The sequence below is a fragment of the Oreochromis aureus genome, linkage group 5, assembly GCF_013358895.1.
Source record: "Oreochromis aureus strain Israel breed Guangdong linkage group 5, ZZ_aureus, whole genome shotgun sequence".
Lineage (NCBI taxonomy): Eukaryota > Metazoa > Chordata > Actinopteri > Cichliformes > Cichlidae > Oreochromis > Oreochromis aureus.
In genome coordinates this window covers 19,669,852-19,688,124 of record NC_052946.1, presented here as the reverse complement: position 1 = coordinate 19,688,124, position 18,273 = coordinate 19,669,852, and the positions used below count along the sequence as shown (strand labels likewise).

Here is an 18,273-nt window from a genome sequence, read left to right as displayed (position 1 = left end):
CCATCATGTAAATTCTCTCTTTCACGCTTGCTACTATCCTTCTGTTATAAATTACCCCTGACACTCGACTCCACTCACTCCACCCTGACTCTACTCCATCTTGCTTCTACTGACTTTCATTCCTCTTGTCTTTGGTGCATACCTCCACCTCTCCAGGCTCTCTTCCACCTGCTCCCAGCTCTCACTACAGATCACAATGTCATCCGCGAACACCACAGTCCACAGTGACCTTATCTGACCTGATGTCATTGCCAACAAAACATTTTTGGTTATCTAGCTGGTATTTTGATTTGATTCCCAACACAACAACATATAATTGACCACATTACTTAGCTGCGAAAGCACTTTTATATTACTGTTCTCTTTTTTTTTCTACTTCACTGTCGTTTATTTGTTCAAAATGTTCCTCTGCATGCACGAGTGAATAATCTGTGAAACATTAGTGAGCGGTAAACAGAAAAAGGCCAACGATTTAGAACACTGGTTCCCAAAATGTGGAGCAGACCCCCTGCTGAAGCATAGCGCCGCTGCGGGGTGCACGGGCAACCAGAGTGGGAAAAACTGCAGTTCAAGTAAGTTTGACTAACATGGTTTATGCAAGGACAAGTAAAAGCAGCTTGTTTGTTTCAGTGAAATGTAATGCTGTTAGTGACATTTCAGCTTCTGAAGGACAATAAAAGTTTGAGGTCCTGTCAGTTAAAACAGAATGTGTGAACACGCAGCTTTGCTTGGTTTAAAGTATTAATTCATGAAGATCAGGGAAGGCGGCTCATCTTGTCTTGACTGACAAACACTTGTCAGATGTTTTGCCTTAAGGTTTGTACTGAATATATAGTGATGAACGTGTGGCCTCGAATCAGGTTAACCAGCCTGCAGTGTTGCAAACAGTGACTGCATGCTGACCTCCAGTGGCCCATAGCTGCAACAACATTATTCATCTAAACGTTTTCTGTTCCAGATTTCACTTCTCCCAGCTCACCACTGGCTTCCCGTTTAGATCAGAATATCCAAACAAACATAGCTGCATGAAGTCAGTCAGGACTGAAAATGCGGTCCGTTGGTGGAATAGAAAAAAGCAAAACACAAAAACTCATTTTTTGACCTTGCAGATTTGATCTTAGAGAGCTGTGTATTTTTTCCACTTCATTGGAAATGAGCAAGAAGCAATGATGGGAAAGAAGCTGGCTTATTCATAACGTTTTAAGAGGATAGTTTCGAGGCATAAGCTCCATCGATTACACAGTGGTTTGAAAATAAGCAACTGTCTGTCAAAAGTAATGCTTTATTCCTGTCTAGGTTTTAAATACTCTAAACGTGCACAACAATACTTTATAATACCACATACTCTTATACCATCCATCTGCATTTTATCACATAAGAGAATTATAGTATCATCTGTCATCATTTACCTCATTTGCTGATAGCACCAATATTATAATCAACACTGGGTCATTTGCACTACTATTCTCATATATGAGATCTGGTGTGTGTTGCAAAGTAGGCCAACATGTCGGTTTCGTCAGACGGCGATCGTTTGAGTAAATTTACTTAAATGCAACCACTGGATATGTTGCAACTACGTGTTCAACTTCTGTGCCCCATTTGTTTGTTTTGTTTGTTTTGTTTTGTTTTTCGTCTTTGTGGGGTGTCCTTGGTCTGTTTATATGGAACACAGATTTTTACACCAATCACCCAAAAATTAAAAACTAAACAAAACAAAACCAAAAAAAGGTTTGTGTGGGCATTAAAAGAGGTTACCAGGCAATACTGAATAATTTCTTCTTCTTCTTTTTAACATTAACTTTAAATAAAGCTGAAGCACAAATGTTATATACACGTAGCCCATAAATCCAATCTCAACTAGTTCACTTTGTTTGTTCACTCCACGGTGTGCGCGGTGCAGCAGATCCAGCGCTCCTCCCTTACCTGAAACTCCCCCTCCATTATTTGACGTGTCCGTCTGCGGGCGGTGCTCCGCCGCTTTCCCCCTCACTCTTGTCTACCTGCTGCCGAGTCCCAGCAGCATTACTGAGCTAACACGCAGATGTTCCAGTTCCTGCATAGAGCTTCTCGATCACACTAACCTCCAGTTCTCAGCTGAAGACTTTGTATCGAGACTTTAACCTGAAGCGTGCCTGCGGCTCCACACAGAGGGAATGCATTTTTAACACCTGGGTCTGAAAGTAAAGCGACACAAGACAACACCGCTGCCGGGGGTCGGCATGGATGCATTACGCGCTGCCCATCTTTCGTCAGCGTGCAGCAGGTCGTCCGTCGGGGGAGCTTTTCACGACGAAAACACACCCTTCGGGAAAGCTCAGTTCCAGGTGCCCGTGAAAAAACAAGCCGTGAAGAGGCACCACCACAAACACAACCTGAAACACAGGTACGAGTTTCTGGAGACCCTCGGAAAAGGAACCTACGGCAAGGTGAAGAAGGCCAAGGAAAGGTCCGGTAGACTGGTAAGCATGGTGTTGTTTTTCTTTTATTATTATTATTTTTCGTAACCTGATCACATTTTACCTGCAATCAGTCTGAGGTCAGTGTTTGGGCTGCTCGTCCCATCGGCCACCTGTTGTTTAGACAGCGAGCGCTATTTTAGGTGACTGGCTGTCTGCAAACAGGTAGAGCACGTTTGGATTTGAATTTTCAAATAAAGGCGTGGAAACTCTACCGCAGAGCGTTCACTTTGAAAAAAGAAAACAGCAAAGTATTGCTGGATTGTATGAAAATAATATTTTTATTTTTTTTTTATTAGGGCGGATTGTAAAGTAATAAAGCTGAAAGTGCGCCTGCCATCTCTCCTGAGGTGTTTGTTTATTGGCTAAAGTTTGCCGAAGGGTTCAGTATGTTTATAAATGATGTTTTCTTACGTTCACACTGGACTATACTGACCATAATCTAATAATTTCCTCCTCACCAGCCCGCAGACTCTTTCTGATCTGCTTGATAAGCGCTTGAATTTGGCTTAAGCGCAAATGCAATTATGCAAGCATCTGCCCATGCCTCTTCATGGTGTATTCAGGTTAAACACTGAGATCTGCTCCAGTTTGAGGTCATTATCATGGAGTTTCAACAGAACATTATCACAGGGCATTTTACATAACCTCTCTTTTTTTTAAATTTAGCCCATGTGAGGCACAAAAGAAAGTCTCTTGGAAAAGGCTGGGTTAGTTATTTTCCCCAGGAAACAGTTTAGGTAACTTTCTTTTTGTTGTTTTTTTTTTTTTTTTTTTTTTTTTTTTGATAAAAGGAACAGGAGGAGGAGATGCGGGGGGTGCAATTGGGCTTCCAGGTAAATTCCAGCTCTCCATGGCCTAAGGGGAAATGGGAGGAATTTAAAACAGTAGACAGATAAGGCCTTAAAAGAGTCATAAAAAGGAGGGGTTTTTTCCCCTTGATTATAAGATATCGAAGCACATCCTTATCAGAGTTTTATTTTTAGCTTGTAAATATTTTAGAAAGGAATGTGGAAGCGGGTTGATTATGATTGTGAGACCAGTTAAAAAATACTGTACGGGACTGGGTCAGGGTCATGTGGCACCACAAAACAAACCCTGACTCAACAACAACACTTAAAACCAGTTTAAACAAACCCACATAATAAACTGGCACCTGAGTTTATTTTTGGTGTACCTATTAAAATCTTTGTTCTCTCGATAAACATGTGATTTGCATTCGTCCTGCCTAATGGTTTGTTTACTTGCCGTGGCTCATCGAACATACTGGGAAGTGGAAAGTGTGTTAAAATGATCCAAATCAAAGCCCACATCTAGACTTTAAAATGAAAAATAAACATTCCTGCTGTAGAAACCTGGGGTTTTTCTCAGGAAGCCTGACTCGGTTGCTGTTTCATACTTTATCGGAAATGCCCTTTGTTAAAAGCCCTGCTTTAGTGTAAGTGAAAGTGGAGCAGTCAAGGAAGTAAGTGTTAGGAATCCCTTTCCCCTTCCCTTTGGTGCTTACAGTAAACATGCAGTGATACAAGTTGACCCGTGTCCACACACGCCCATCTCTGCTCTTTCACCGACTGGCTCTGCTGTTTTTATAAGAAACGAGTTGGTGTCTGGGATTTATCCCTGCCGGCAGCTTCCTGATGCCTCAAACCTGCAATTTTCTTTTCTTTTTTTTAAGTATCAAAACACTGATTAGCCCAAATACGCATTTTCAAACTCACACCCAACAAATGGCATTTAGCAGAGAAGCCTTTGCACGCGTGATTATTGACAACATAATGGACAGAGATATGTCATTTGACTCAGGGGAGTGACACAAAAACAAAGGGTGGCTTCATCTTGCGTGCTGTGGCATTACAGCTGTTTCCATTGTCTAAGTGCAAGAGTCTGATTGCATAATCCACTTAGGTGGGAGGTGGGGTGAGGTGGGGGGGGTGTCAACATACATCAGGATAGGGCAGGGGTCAGCAACCTTTTAAGACCCAAAGAGCCATTTGGACCCAGTTTCCACATAAAAGAAAACACTGGGAGCCGCAAATACTTTTTGACATCTAAAATGAAGATAACACTGTACATATTGTTTTTTACCTTTGTGCTTTGTGTGAACAACTAAGGTGTGTTGCTTATGAAATCCATGAAGTGCTATAGAGAAAATTACATTTTATTTATGTAATTAACACATTTTGAACTCTTAAAGAAATATAACAAAAGCAAAGACACCCAGCTGAACTAAAATGATCCATGTAACAAACAAAAACTGTTGTCAGCCGCCACCCTTATATCGCCTTTGGGCTTTTGGAGCCTTGACCTGACTTTTAAAAAAATAATTGGAAAAAAAGCACTATGCTGCTGAAAAATGAAAAATAGATATTTGCAAAATTCTGCCTAAATATGTATTTTACCTGGTTAATGTGTGTGGCGGGGCATGTTCTGCAGCGCCGCTGCAGGGGAGGCGGATGTACGCGCCTGAGCGGCACCCGCAATCACGCCTCACCGCCTTAACGTCTGTGCTATCTATGCTGTTGTGTTGTTGGTGGTGTATGTCGGGCTGTGAGCTGAAAAGCTACAGCCGCCTGTATGCGTACAGCAACCATGTGTGAAAAGTGCTCAATAAAGAGATGCTGAAAAGCATGTTCATGGAAACATCGTCGGGTCTGCCGTGATTTGTTTACAATGGGACTTCTGCTCCTGATACTCTGCGCACAGAGTCTGCAAATCGGGGCTGTACGAAGTCACTTTCATCTTTACGCAGGACTGTAAGCTGTCATCTGTGAGGCGTGAACGGTGTTTGTTTTTAACATAGTTCACGGTGGAGAACAGCTGCTGACATAATGTGGATCCATAATTGGCCTACCTGGGGTTGAAAGTCTCGATAAATGCACGGCGTTTCGGCGGGTATACCGGCTTCCGCGAGTGTGACTCTTATTTTGAGCGATGAAAGAAATAATAGAATATGGTTTTATTTTTATATTTCAATATTACAATAATCTTCCAATTTAGAACTACAAGTGAAAAAAGAACTAACGTAAATAAAATACACTTCAGCTAAATACTTCTAATTTATTTTCCCAAACTACGCGGAGCCGCACTATAAGGACTAAAGAGCCGCAGGTCGATCTGCAACTCTGTGCCTGAGATGAATGCTGTTTGTGTATTCAGACGCCCCAGTTAAGTCCCTAGACTTGGTTTGCATCACCTGTTGATTAATTCATTGTGCAAGAGAGTTCTCAGGGGAGTCTTTAATCATGCTCCACAGTTAAACTGGTTAAATACTTGTGTCTGTATGTCTGTGTAGGTTCTCAGTGTTTCAGGTCATGGTAGCCTTCAAGAAAACCAGACTCCTTTAAGTTAGAGTCCATTTGCCTTCTATTTGGGCTCCTAAGACTGTGTCTATACTTGCTTTATTTAGATACAGTGACTCAGTATACCTGTAAACAAAGTGCCATTTACTGATGTCAGTGGCCGATACTCACCTGTCTTGACTCATCTGTGTTGTCACATCAGCTGTGCAGGGGATAAATATTCAAAGCTGGTCCGAAGAGCTGATCTTTAGAAATCCTTAAACATGCTTTTAAAAATATATATATATATATATCGTGATTTATTGTCCCTGGAATAAAAATACATAGGATTTTTATTCCAGGGATAATAGGATATTATCAATATCAAATCTGTCCCAAAATGTAATTTTTAAACTTCTGGATCGACCCAGGGTTTTGTGCATACCTGGTTAAAACTTCATAAATTTCAAACTCTAGCTTGAGCTAAGCTTCACTTAGCCTACATTTTAACAGGGCTAACTGGTCCAAATGGCCAAGGGGATAATGGTGGCTCATGAGTTGTGTGTGTTGTGCAGAAATGCGGTTTGAGTCTTTACTGTGAAATATAAAGGATTTCAGCCCCTCGGTGCTTATTCCGTGGAGCAGACTGTCTGTAACAGAGAGCACAGACACAGATAACTTCACAAGGATGTGAACTCCTCATAAGTGCGAGTTCAGGCCTGTCTGACAGCTACGCAAACAAACGCAGGAAGCCTCCATTCTCTGAATCAGGAAACAGGCCCGGGTGGAGGGAATACAGGGGTTTATTTGCAAGAGCATCCACGCCAGACGGTGACTCACGACGGGGAGACGGGTCGCGCGTTGACACAGATATGACAAGTCGCTGCTTTACTCATTTTCCTGTCTCTGGAACCTCGAGGGTTGGAAATGAGAACACCCCACCGCCTGCTCCATCTGGTGCCTCACAGCACCTCTTCAACCTTGGGGTGGACTGATGACGCACTCGGCGCACAGAGGAATCCCAAGCATCTGCGCTTCCAATGGGCGACAGAATGACATGAATACAGCTTGCCTGCGAGTTCAGACCGAGATGCTATTCACATTTAAATTTTACTTCTGTGGGCCTCGCAGACCTAACGGCCAACTCTAGTTTTCTTTAAAACAGACAATACTTGACCCGGAGTTCCCTTTGCAGAGTTTAAAACGGCACAGATTTCAGTTCAATGCTCATTGTTCCACTCGCAATCAAACAAGCAGTGGGAGGACGGCAATTTATGTTGACTAACGGCTGATTTGTGGATTTTTTTTAATTTATTTTTTTTAAACCATACTGCACTTAATAGACATGACTTATCTAGTACATGCAATTCATACCTCTGCTGGTCATTGTATTAAGGTTTTGTTTGCTTTTTAAACAACAATTATGCAACTTTTGACCTGGATTTGATGAAAAACTGCCTTATTTGAGCAACATAACCAGTAAAGTTGGATAAAGTTGACGTGAATATTACTGTCACTGATCTTTTTTTCCTTTTTTTTTTTTTTTTTTCAACTTTTGCACCTCGTGGTTTAGCATTTATTCTCCTGCAGTCTCTTGTGTCCTTTTGAGTGTTAAAAATAAGATTTGCTGGAACTCCTCGAGGTCTAGACCATTAGAGTTGTCATTAGCATTAGAAGCTGGAGGGATGAGTACAGGCTCACTCATTCCTTTTTCGTCTTTCTATTCATGTAACCCCCTCCAGCACACTTCTAACCCTTTTTACACAAGGAAGCCCATTAAAGTGGTTTAGACCTTACGCGGGGGAAGAAAACGTTTGATTCCCTGTTGGATGATTAATTATTCCATGAACTCATTCTTACTTGCCTCTCACTTTATTGATTTTTCTTTCTTAAAGGTTGCTGTAAAATCTATCAGAAAGGAGAAGATCAAGGATGAGCAAGATCTGATTCACATTCGCAGAGAAATCGAGATCATGTCCTCGCTCTGTCATCCACACATCATCACCATATATGAAGGTACATTATTTAAAAAACAAAATACTAATGACTGTATGTCTGGGTTTGACTTTAATGATTCAACCCTCTGAGGTGACTGGATCTCTGTCCCACACGCTACATACAAACGTGATACCTTGGGTGGGGGGAAGGAGTTTCTCTGTTTGAGATTCCGAGTTCTGTCACGCACGTCTTTGTGCTCAAGTCTGATGCCGAGTTACGTAAGTGCCAACTTCCTGCCGTAATCCGGCGCCGCTGATAATGTGCAGAGCCCCGTGTCTTCCAGCACCCCTCACGCCTGATGAGGTGGTCATCACTCAGCGTTTCTCCACTTCAGTGCACGTTTGTTTGCTGTATAGCTGTAATGGGGCCCTCACCAACCCTAATCGGTGTAAATTAGCGGTTGCACAGATAATGGACGTCTCTCACACAGCTCAAGTATTGCAAATGGTTTGAAGCGTTGAATTCAAAGGAGTTCTGCTCTTCTGTATTTCAGTATTTGAGAACAAGGACAAAATTGTGATTGTGATGGAGTATGCCAGCCGAGGGGATCTGTATGACTACATCTGCGACAAGAAAAGCATCCCCGAGCGGGACGCCAGGCATTTCTTCAGGCAGATTGTGTCAGCTGTCCACTACTGTCATCAGGTAAGGCAGTTTTTCTCATATAGGATCTTCAACCTACTGTTGTCTTAAGCCTAATGACACAGGGCTGCACTCAGATTCACTGTTTTTCCAAGGCGCTGGCACCTCCAAAGTTACGTAATGGGCATTATTCACTGTCAGCCTGGGGGAAAATGAACAGTTGGTCTGTACTGAGACCAAGTGAAGGCTAAAGGCCAGCCTCCCAACATGCACACGCATGGTCTCACAGTTTAATGAGGGTGTGAAGGAACAGAACACACACACAGCAATCGGTTGTTCTAGCAAGCCCAGAGCCGTGCAATTACCACCATTCAGAGAACATTATATTTTATCATGGCTCTGCTTGGCAAAGCATTTATAAATGAACGTTTGCTAGACAGTATTTACTGAGTGACTTGCCCTTTCATATTACTCCGTGTTAACCACCTGTCCTTTGCCTCTTTACGGAGATCTGATGTCTCGTTAAACATTTATTTATCCACAGTATTCAGCAGAAAAAGGCCGTCTGTTATATCACCTACATTTGGCACTGCGACAAATTCCAAAGTTTCTTCATGATGGCATTTTAACAATGAATGAACGCCACGTTACACAAAGAATGTGTCCGTTGCTACAGCAAGTGCTCATATGTAAGGAGCAGTAGGTGACCTGCTTTTTTTTTTTTTTTTTTTTTTTTAAGTGAAGCAAACGCAAACTTGAGTCAAAGGCATGCCCCCCTACAGAGCAGAGCACAATGAGGCACTGCTGACGTACCAGATAGAAGTCTTCTGTTAGAGAATAATGTGGTGTAACCCAGTAAAGCAAATCCTTTCTACGTAATGCAGACAACTCCCAGTAAACCGATCCATAACAGCCTGCATGAAACAAAACTTTGTAAACAAAAAAGAAGGAAAAAAACAAAACAAACAAACAAAAATAAATCCGATCTCTTTTTCCTCTTAGAACGGAATCGTACACCGGGACCTGAAACTGGAGAATATTTTACTGGATGAAAACGGCAATGTTAAGGTATGCATGATTCACATGGATTGAAATCAATAGCCTGCGTTACGCATTTTATAACTAACAGTGATGCGCTGTAACTGAAGAACTTCAATGGGAAAATACACTTCACATCATATCTTTTGTTCTCACAGATTGCAGACTTTGGGCTGTCGAACCTCTACCACGGTGACGAGTTACTTCAGACTTTTTGCGGCAGTCCTTTATATGCCTCCCCGGAGATTGTCAACGGGCGTCCGTACCATGGCCCAGAGGTGGACACTTGGTCTCTTGGGGTGCTTTTGTACACGCTGGTTCACGGAACCATGCCGTTTGACGGAAACAACCACAAGATGCTAGTGCAGCAGATCAGCACTGGAAACTACCGGAAACCAAACAAACCCTCTGGTAAGTTTTTAAAACTGATTTTTCTTCAGTGAGGCTAAATTATATTTAGCTTTCATTGGAGTCTTGATTTTTCCCATTTCTTTCCATCAGATGCATGTGGACTCATCCGCTGGATGCTGATGGTGAATCCTGACCGCCGAGCTACAATAGAGGAGATTGCCGGTCACTGGTGGCTCAACTGGGGCTACCCGCAACCGTTACTGTGTGAGAGAAGGAGCAGTCATGTGGAGCAGACCTCTGCCCCAGTATCTCCGTCAACATCACAGCCTGCTGGGCTGGCCGGTGTTGCTAGTTGGCTGCGTCGTACATCCAGGCCTTTACTGGAGAATGGCTCCAAGATGCGCTGCCTGCTCCGCACGCAGGGCGGTGCAGGGGATGTAGTCCGACAACGGTCCCTGCGAAGGTCACGTAAGGAGAATAACATCTCCCAGACAGTTCACGAGGGTAGCACAGACACTCGGCCCTCCAAGGGTATTCTGAAGAGGCGTAATAGTGTGAAACAGAAGTCGATAAGCGAAACATCAACTGTCAGTTTAGTGGAGCCACAAAAAATCTTGGACTTGTCTGCACCAAGTAAAGCACCTTCAGCTGCACAGCTGCCTCGCAAAGGTATCCTAAAAAAGCCTGCTGAGCAAGAGTCGGGGTATTACTCATCATCTCCAGAGAACAGTGACTCTGGCTTGGTAACGCAAACTAAAGAGTGCCCTTCAGCACCACCCTACAGGAAGGGCATCCTCAAGCGTAATGGAAAGTTCTCCTCTGGTGGGTTACATGAGTTTGGGTCTTTGGACCAGCTGGCGACATCTCTGCCCCATGGAGGTGGCCGATCGAGACCAAGCTTAGCCATCAGCGAAGATAGCATTTTATCTTCAGAGTCCTTTGATCAGCTGGATCTACCAGACCACGTGAGACCAGCAATCCAAATGGATAAACCAGCCAAGGCGAACATGAGAGGCTGCGTTTCTGCTGACAACCTTCTGGACATCCAAGAAGACAGAACTGTGTCCGATGGGCTGTTGAGGTCCTGGGACTGTTACAAGTCTGGAGTGGCTGACAGTGCCTTTTCGATTTCAGACTGTGATAACGTCACAGAGGCTTACAAACAGGCCATGGTCATACGAGGCTCCAATGCAAGCTGAAGACCAGTAATAAGGGACAATTCATCCTGAATTTTTAAGTGACTTTAACACTACTGTGGTCATGAAAGCCAAAGTGCATTATGTGAAAATACCAGAACACTGTAAGGTGATCGTTTTGGCAGAATTCAGGAATTAACACCGTACCAAAACAAGGGAGAAGACTGATTGTATTTGAGATGGTCGATTTGATTTAACCGAAACTAAAATAAGGAAATGCAATTACGCAAAGGAAATGTTACAGAGTGCAATTTGACAACTTTCATCAAACGGTCTCAGGAGAAGAGAGCTTGAACTCTGGTTTTCATTGTTAGAGGTTGCTAGTCAATTAATTCACAATGAAACCAAAAGCACTTCAGAGACGGACATTCGGGAGACATTTTTATTACAGTTACAGTAGATCTGAAGAAAGTTCAGTGAGTGTTATTTGGATTCTAGCTTCGTAATGTTTGTCTAGGATGAAGACAACAGTAGCACACAGTTTCGATGCTGAAATGAGTTTTGTTTATGGGTAAGGTAACATTTCACGGATGCCAAAGAGCAGATTTGCAAACCTTGGCGATAAAAATCCCCAGCAAAATGTGCCAAGTTTTGATGTTTGAAACCGGGACTACTGACTTTTTTATATATAAATGTTTTTCCTGAAATGACTTGTTCTGTGTTTGGATAATGACTTGAATAATAATAGTGACCCTATGAATCACTGGCCTAACCAGTCGAACCTGCCTTTGCTTGCTAGCGTGCGCTGATGCAAGTGCACAAACAGCCTTTGAGTCTACATACACGTGTGGGAGTTTCACAAAAACAGGTGGGGCCCAGTTTTTGTTTTGTTTTTTTTAATTTTATTTTTGAAAATCAACAATATTAAATTCCCCAACTAATTACTAGTTGTTTGTTTTATGAAGATGAATCATCGGTTATGGAACAGCGTAGGATTTTATAAGGTCAGATAACACCAGTTAAAAATAGCGCTGCTAAAATAGTCACTGAATCAAAACTAGAGTTCAAATTAAAATCATAAATTAGGCATACAGATATTGATCCTTAATTAAGCTTGACCAGATATTTTCGTAGCTACCGGGCTCTGTCTTGCTTTATGAAATACTCCTGGTATTCAGCTACATCAACATGTATGTTTGATTTTCATTTGGATGCTAAGCCAGTGCCTGGAATCGCACTTTCAGGCCACTGAAACCTGATAACTACACCATTTATTTATCAGTGTCATGTAACAAGAGTTGCACAAAGCCATTGATGCAAGCTGCAGAACCATGTTGTTCAGAAACATCGTGGTTCTGATGAAGGAGGCTCATCAGGAATTGAAAGCCTGTTCATATGCAAAAGATACATTTTTTTATTTTAATTATTAGAAGTTTGTTTTTTGTTTTTTCCTTAATTTCTGGAATCTGATGGATTGTATTAAGATGAAGGTAAAACTCATTCTCACAGATGATCTTTGATTATTCAGGTGTGACAGGGAAAAAATTGTTAGTAAGAGGTTTGTTTTTGCCTTTTTTTTTTTCTTTTTTTTTTTTAAATGTGTAACAATTTAATATGTTTGTTGTAATGTGGGCATTTCATTGTTTTTGTTTCTCCCTTTCCCTTATCCCACATATTTCAGGTTTAATTTAAACCATGTCTGCCAAAGTTACTGGCTTATCATTTGTATGACTGGTCTGCTGTGTTGTCCTTGCTGGGATGAGGAAGTCAATAAAAAAACGACAACAAACAACTCATTTGCTGGCCACTGTTGTTAATGACCTACATGCAGATATTGCATTGACGTGTAACAGGATTCATTTGCATTCGGCACAGCTAAAACTGCAGACAGACTTCATTTTAAACATAACAGAACCACCATTACTAGCATTAGATTTGCAAAAAGTAACAATTAAAATGTGCAAACACTGCTGTCAGGATTGTGTGCAATTTGATTTTCACTGTCAGAACAGGTTTTTATGTCGATCAAGGGATAAAACTGCTTACGCAATTCTGGAAAACAACACTCTTAAACAAAGCATGCACAAAAAAAACAAGACTTAATCGAAGACCCGTGTAGATGAATTTCTTCCATCTTATCTGGCCTTCTCGTTTCATTTCCTGGCAGTAAACTTTTCAAGGCAGGGAGGAGTGTTTTAGTTTGATTTCCTCAGGTGGGGACGTTGGTGTCAGTACAACATCCTGAATGTCAGCAGGGGTGTAACTGCTCTCTGATCCGTGTTCCTTTGGCTTGCAAACCGTATCCTGAAAACTGGAGGGCAGGCTGAGCTCTAACACAATCCTGAGCTGGTCATAGCAGAGGAGCAGGGCGTTCTGTTCGGGGCCACGTTTCACATAGAAACAATCGTGAGTTCGTCAGCAGTGACAAGGCTGCATATATAATCATGGATATGTTTTAAGATGCTCTTTTAAACAGTGGTTTGTTTGCAGCAGTTCTCAGACTGTTTGATCAAAGATGACAAATACACCCATCGCTGTTGACGAGAGGGCAAAGTCAAAAGAGATACTCCCTGAAACTCAGCCAGTTAAACATTAGCCTTACCTGATCAGCGGCCAAAAGGTCGGCCAAAAACTTTATCACTGAATCTGCAGACACGCCAGCGTCCAGCAGCTTTAGCTTCTGCGTGGCGATGCTCACGCAGGCACACGTTACAGTGGAGGGCAGGAAGACTGAAAACCTGCATTCTGATAATTAAAAACCTTTTATTACTTTCGTGTCTTCTATTAATAATGAGCACTTTGTCCATACAATATTGAGAAAGGAAATAGATGGTAGACAGATGGTCACCACCACTGTCGACACACCCTGACAGATGAACCTAAAAGCTTAAAACAGACACTTCCCAGAACAGGATAATATGATATCCTAATTGCTTGAAGCAGGAGAAATGGTGAGACAAAAACTCAGCAATTCAGTTCTTGCTTTACACCCTTAGAGTGGGTTAAAATGTCTTATTTTTATGGGGCTGGAAATGTGTAAAAGCTGCCTGAAAGAGCAGCAACTAACTGTATCCCTGTGACCTGCAGCCTCGGGCAGTATTGCAGATAGAGATAGGTGGGAAATCGGCCAGCTGAATAGCTGGATGCAGGTCTTTCATAGCAGACAATGCAGGATTACACAAACTCTGCTCTCACTATCCAAAATGAACTGCTGACACATCGTAATCACGGTTGGGGCTGTTTGGTGCCCATTGTTCACGGCTAGTGAACAATGGGCAGTCCCTTGATGATCATGAACTAAAAAGTCTTATCACTGATTGTTTTACAGGGGGTGTAAATGAGATGATTTCATTATATTACAAGATTTTTTTTGTTAAAATGTATTTTCCATTAGTTGTCTGCCTTAAATTGAACACTAAATTGACTGATATTGTCTTTCATTTGGGGATACCATGTCACTAACTCAGTTATGCAACGTACCCGTGGCAGCCAGAGCGATGTAGGTGTGAACATGCCTGCGCATGTTCTGAAGGTGGGGAGGTCGGACAAAGGGGAGAGCGTAAAGAATTGGCTCCAGGAAGTCAGAGGGGACCACGGAGGCCAGACACCACTCTAACCTTGACACCACTGCCAGCTCCCAGTGCTGCAACACACACACACACACACACACACACACACACACACACACACACACACATCCTTGAAACCAGTCCACCATCAAAATCCCACAGCAGGAACGCTCATTCAGATCAGCCCACGAGTGCTGGTTACCCTAACCCCTCAGTTGAACCCCCGTGTTCTGAACAGTGTGCATGCCTGCAAGCCTTTGGTCAAAAAAAGAAACTTGAATGTGAAAAGGGAAGATTTCCTGCTTCCTACCAACAAAGATCTTCTAAAATGGCTTTGATAAAATTGTGCCCTTAGAAATCTTACCAATAAGTCCCTCCACTTAGTCTTTAATGAATATTACAACCGTTGTTCCTTTTCAGATGGAATAAAAGTACTAAAAGGTGTGTCCCATATTAAATCTGGGTAAGGAAAATACTTGAATTAGCAGCAGGGTTGGTGGTAGTGGTTATGCCTCCCCCCATGAGTCAAGTTGCAGCTTACATCCATTATATATTTGAATTCATGAGTGGTGAAGTGTTTAAAGGAATTTAGGAGTTGGACACAAAAGATTAGAGTCGCCAATTAAAAATCAGACCAAATATGAAATATGGTACTAAGACTAGAGAAGGATGTGACTTCTTTTACTAGAGGCAAAAATGTGTTTTATGAGGTCACAGCAACATTTTGCCCTTGTCCATTAGCTCACCCTTGAGTCCAAGTGAACATCTGTGCAAGATTTGAGGAAATCTGATCAGATAATCCTGCATCTGCAAGACTGGGAGGTTACAGCGAATCTGAAGCAGAAAAAGTGCTCTATGCTCCACTTTTTTAATGAATAATATGAGATAAAAAAGGATCCCAAGATTCATTTTAGTCAAATAAAGGTGAACACAGGAGCATCGGCAAACTCTTGGTTTGTTTATTTTGCCCACATAAATCGTATTCATTCAGCTCAGTTTCACTTTTTTTCACCCCCTGGTTGTCCACGATCCATCTGCAGTTGCCCAATGTCATATCATTGAGGCTTAAACCACAGTTTGAGAACCACTGCTTTGGTCAAAGCATGCATTTCTGTCAGGTTTATAAATGTCCTCTCATAAAATTCATGGCAAAAGAAAAGCTACAAGACTGTCATTACGCCATCTGATTTTCATTTGACCACCAGGACATTTTGAGGTTCATGGGAATGTAGCTGGCCTTTCTGGATGCGGCCAAAACAGGAACACTATCCACAGATTAAGAAGCAACAGTGTTGATTTTGGGGATTATCGTGAGATCCATGGAAAACAAGTATTACAGATTCCACTTTTTAAAATAGCCAAACTCTAGGCTCAGTTAAGTCATGAGCTTGCTTTGAATATTTGCAATGAATTCAGCAGAAAGATGGGTCACAGTGGGGTGGTTTGCAACACCGCCTCACTGCAAGAAGGTCCTGGGTTTAAATCCAGCCTCCCTGTGTATACTTGGGATGTACCAGCAATGATCTGTTAAATAAAATAGGTATATTCCCTTCACAATTTCTTTTATTAGAGGCTTAAAGAGGTAAAAAATGTTCTGTAAACATTGAGAGAAGCATAAAAAGCATCAAGGATGTCTAATAAATACATTTTATTTTAGTGGGAAAAGCAGATTCATTTATTCATTTATTATGTGGGATCCCTCAGACTTATGCAACCAAACTTAATCGTGCATTTGATTATTACACACTTGGTCAGTGGTGGTAGTTTTTCTGTGGTGTTTGTGGGGGGGACATCAAGGATATTAGCTCCTTTATAATAGATAATGCCTTTACCAGAATGCCTGAGACTGAAATGGAGTTTTCCGTGTAGACGCAAAGCTTGCTGGCAGTCAGGGGGATCGTTTCTCTCATTTTGGAGGCCAGGAACATGCAAACTGCCCCTAACAGCTGCAGGTTGGTCTTCTCAACGGCAAAACGGCTCAGGTAACAGTCCAGGTAACGCATCGCCTGCGGAAACACCTCCTCCTCGCATTTCTGCTCCTCACATACCTGTCAGACAGTAATCTGGTTTATTTCACCTGAACTGTGTGGAAAATTACACTGTGACTGATGAGTGTATACCTGAAACATCCACACAGCCAGTATCCTTCTCATGTACGGCTGGATTTCTGTCTGCACCCCTTCAAAGGGGGAGATCACAGGGCTGGTCTCCTCAAAGGCCCGCAGGTTGTGGAGCACTCTAAGGTCACCGGTCACAGCGTGGTCCCTGCCCGCCCGGGGGACCACAGCCTGCTCTGTTTCACTAACATTTTCTACCTCTGAATCAACTCTGAAGCCCTCCATCTCCAGAGACATCCAGTTCAGTGAAGGAGCATCAGTAAACCGTTAAGCTAACGTTAGCTTCGGTCCGTTATGGCGGCCATTCCTCTTTTAGCTAGCTGCCCAGTAGCTGCTGACATAACGCCATTTTCAGCCAATATTTTTTCTTTAAGAGTATTAATTTCAAACTTAACTGAATTTTATTTTAGCCCTCACTAAATACTCCTCTTTGCCATTTTAAATGCATATATATATTTATTAAAAATTAAAAATATTTTTGGAATTTTTTTTCCCTGGAAATCTTGAAGACCTCTAAACAAAAACTGACCCATATCTCATAGCCCTATTTAGGAACTTTCTTTTTTGTTTATTTTGTTTTGTGCCATTCAGCAAATTTGATACCAAGTAAATACAGGACCAGTATAGTCGATACCAACACTTTCTGCCTATAAAGGCAGCTTGTAGAGGACAGCAGTGTGTCATGATTTATGAGATGAGTCATCATTAACTTGCAAATTCTGAACACATTTTAATGATCACTAAACCACTGTAACATTTACTTTACAAAATCGACCTTTAAATTTTTTAGGTATTTTGAAACTAGGTTTTTTGAAGACCTGGAATATAAATGTGCCTAGCTGTCTCTAAAGCAGTTTGGGTCAACTTCTGTAGTTGGCATTTAGTTCAACTATATTCAAGCCAATGCTCACTCAAACTCACTCAAGAACTACATCTCAGACTCTACCGGCTTAGTAAGCATGTTAAATATTAAAGTTCATGACAGCAAAGTTAGAAAAAGACTGAACAAGTATGGCTTATTTGAAAGGGTTCTCCCAAGAAAGTCTTTTCTCTCTAAAAGGTTGCACCTGAGAAAACAAGACTTCTGGAACAGTGTTCTTTAGATAAACAAGAGCAAAGTGGAGATGTTTTGGTCATATTGCACAGCACCATGTTTGGTGAAAACCAAGCACAGCGTTTCGGTATAAACACAGTGGTGGAGGGCACCTTGCAGTCATTGTGTTCACAATAAACTCCTCTGATTGCTAAAGCTTGACTGAAATTAGGACAACAAACCCAAGCACAATGGAAAATCTAGACTGCTCAAAAAAGTTAAAGCAGCATTTTTTTTAGTCAGACTAAAGCATCGAGTCAGGTAAATCTCTGAGATATTGATCTGGTCAGTTAAGTTGCAGAGGGCATTGTTAATCAGTTTCAACTGCTTTGCGTTTCAGGGAATTAACAGGTGCAACAATGAAACAACCGGGGTCCTTTTTTGTCTCCTGGAACTTCCTTCCAGGAGACAGGAAGTTATTCTAGGAGAGCTGGACAGGGCCGAAGGTGGTCCTTAAACCATCAGCAGCCCCGTTATCTGCTCACTGCCATTAGGTGGCAGGATGAAAATCTTGGACCTATTTTGAGACTGTGCCAGTGAACTCAACCTCCTGTAGGTCGATCATTTTCATTTCCATCACATAATGTGACAGCCTTTCATTCCTAACACTTTAGTTCATATCAGTAGAGATATCAGCATGATTTTTCCCCCA

At 42.0% G+C, this 18,273-nt stretch overlaps 2 protein-coding genes across 3 annotated transcripts; one reads left to right on the top strand and one right to left on the bottom strand.

Moving 5' to 3' along the window:
* Window positions 1-1,951: 1,951 nt before the first annotated feature.
* nuak2 (NUAK family, SNF1-like kinase, 2) lies at window positions 1,952-12,638 on the top strand. The gene is made up of 6 exons (XM_031757087.2): window positions 1,952-2,462; window positions 7,633-7,753; window positions 8,229-8,380; window positions 9,320-9,385; window positions 9,514-9,766; window positions 9,857-12,638. Exons 1-6 carry the CDS (start codon window positions 2,223-2,225, stop codon window positions 10,903-10,905), a joined length of 1,881 nt encoding a protein of 626 aa, XP_031612947.1. The 5' UTR covers window positions 1,952-2,222; the 3' UTR covers window positions 10,906-12,638.
* ccnd3 (cyclin D3) lies at window positions 11,520-17,028 on the bottom strand. 2 transcript variants are annotated; one of them, XM_031757060.2, is made up of 5 exons: window positions 16,532-17,027; window positions 16,244-16,459; window positions 14,323-14,485; window positions 13,445-13,587; window positions 11,520-13,215 (listed from the first exon to the last, which is right to left on the bottom strand). In XM_031757060.2, the coding sequence occupies exons 1-5, from the start codon at window positions 16,763-16,765 to the stop codon at window positions 13,018-13,020; spliced, it is 954 nt and encodes a 317-aa protein (XP_031612920.1). In that variant the 5' UTR covers window positions 16,766-17,027; the 3' UTR covers window positions 11,520-13,017. The 2 variants fall into 2 exon arrangements, with proteins under 2 accessions (XP_031612920.1, XP_031612921.1); XM_031757061.2 differs by having other exon boundaries at window positions 13,131-13,376; window positions 16,532-17,028.
* Between the last annotated feature and the right edge of the window lie 1,245 nt (window positions 17,029-18,273).

Excerpts from the sequence above, each read along its gene's own strand:
- nuak2 (XM_031757087.2), top strand. The coding sequence starts at position 2,223 with ATGGATGCATTACGCGCTGCCCATCTTTCGTCAGCGTGCAGCAGGTCG. Across the intron at positions 7,754-8,228 it reads CATCATCACCATATATGAAG|TATTTGAGAACAAGGACAAA; the intron begins GTACATTATTTA and ends TCTGTATTTCAG. Across the intron at positions 9,767-9,856 it reads GAAACCAAACAAACCCTCTG|ATGCATGTGGACTCATCCGC; the intron begins GTAAGTTTTTAA and ends TCTTTCCATCAG.
- ccnd3 (XM_031757060.2), bottom strand. The coding sequence starts at position 16,765 with ATGTCTCTGGAGATGGAGGGCTTCAGAGTTGATTCAGAGGTAGAAAAT. Across the intron at positions 16,460-16,531 it reads TGGCTGTGTGGATGTTTCAG|GTATGTGAGGAGCAGAAATG; the intron begins GTATACACTCAT and ends ACTGTCTGACAG. Across the intron at positions 14,486-16,243 it reads TTTCAGTCTCAGGCATTCTG|CACTGGGAGCTGGCAGTGGT; the intron begins GTAAAGGCATTA and ends TGTGTGTTGCAG.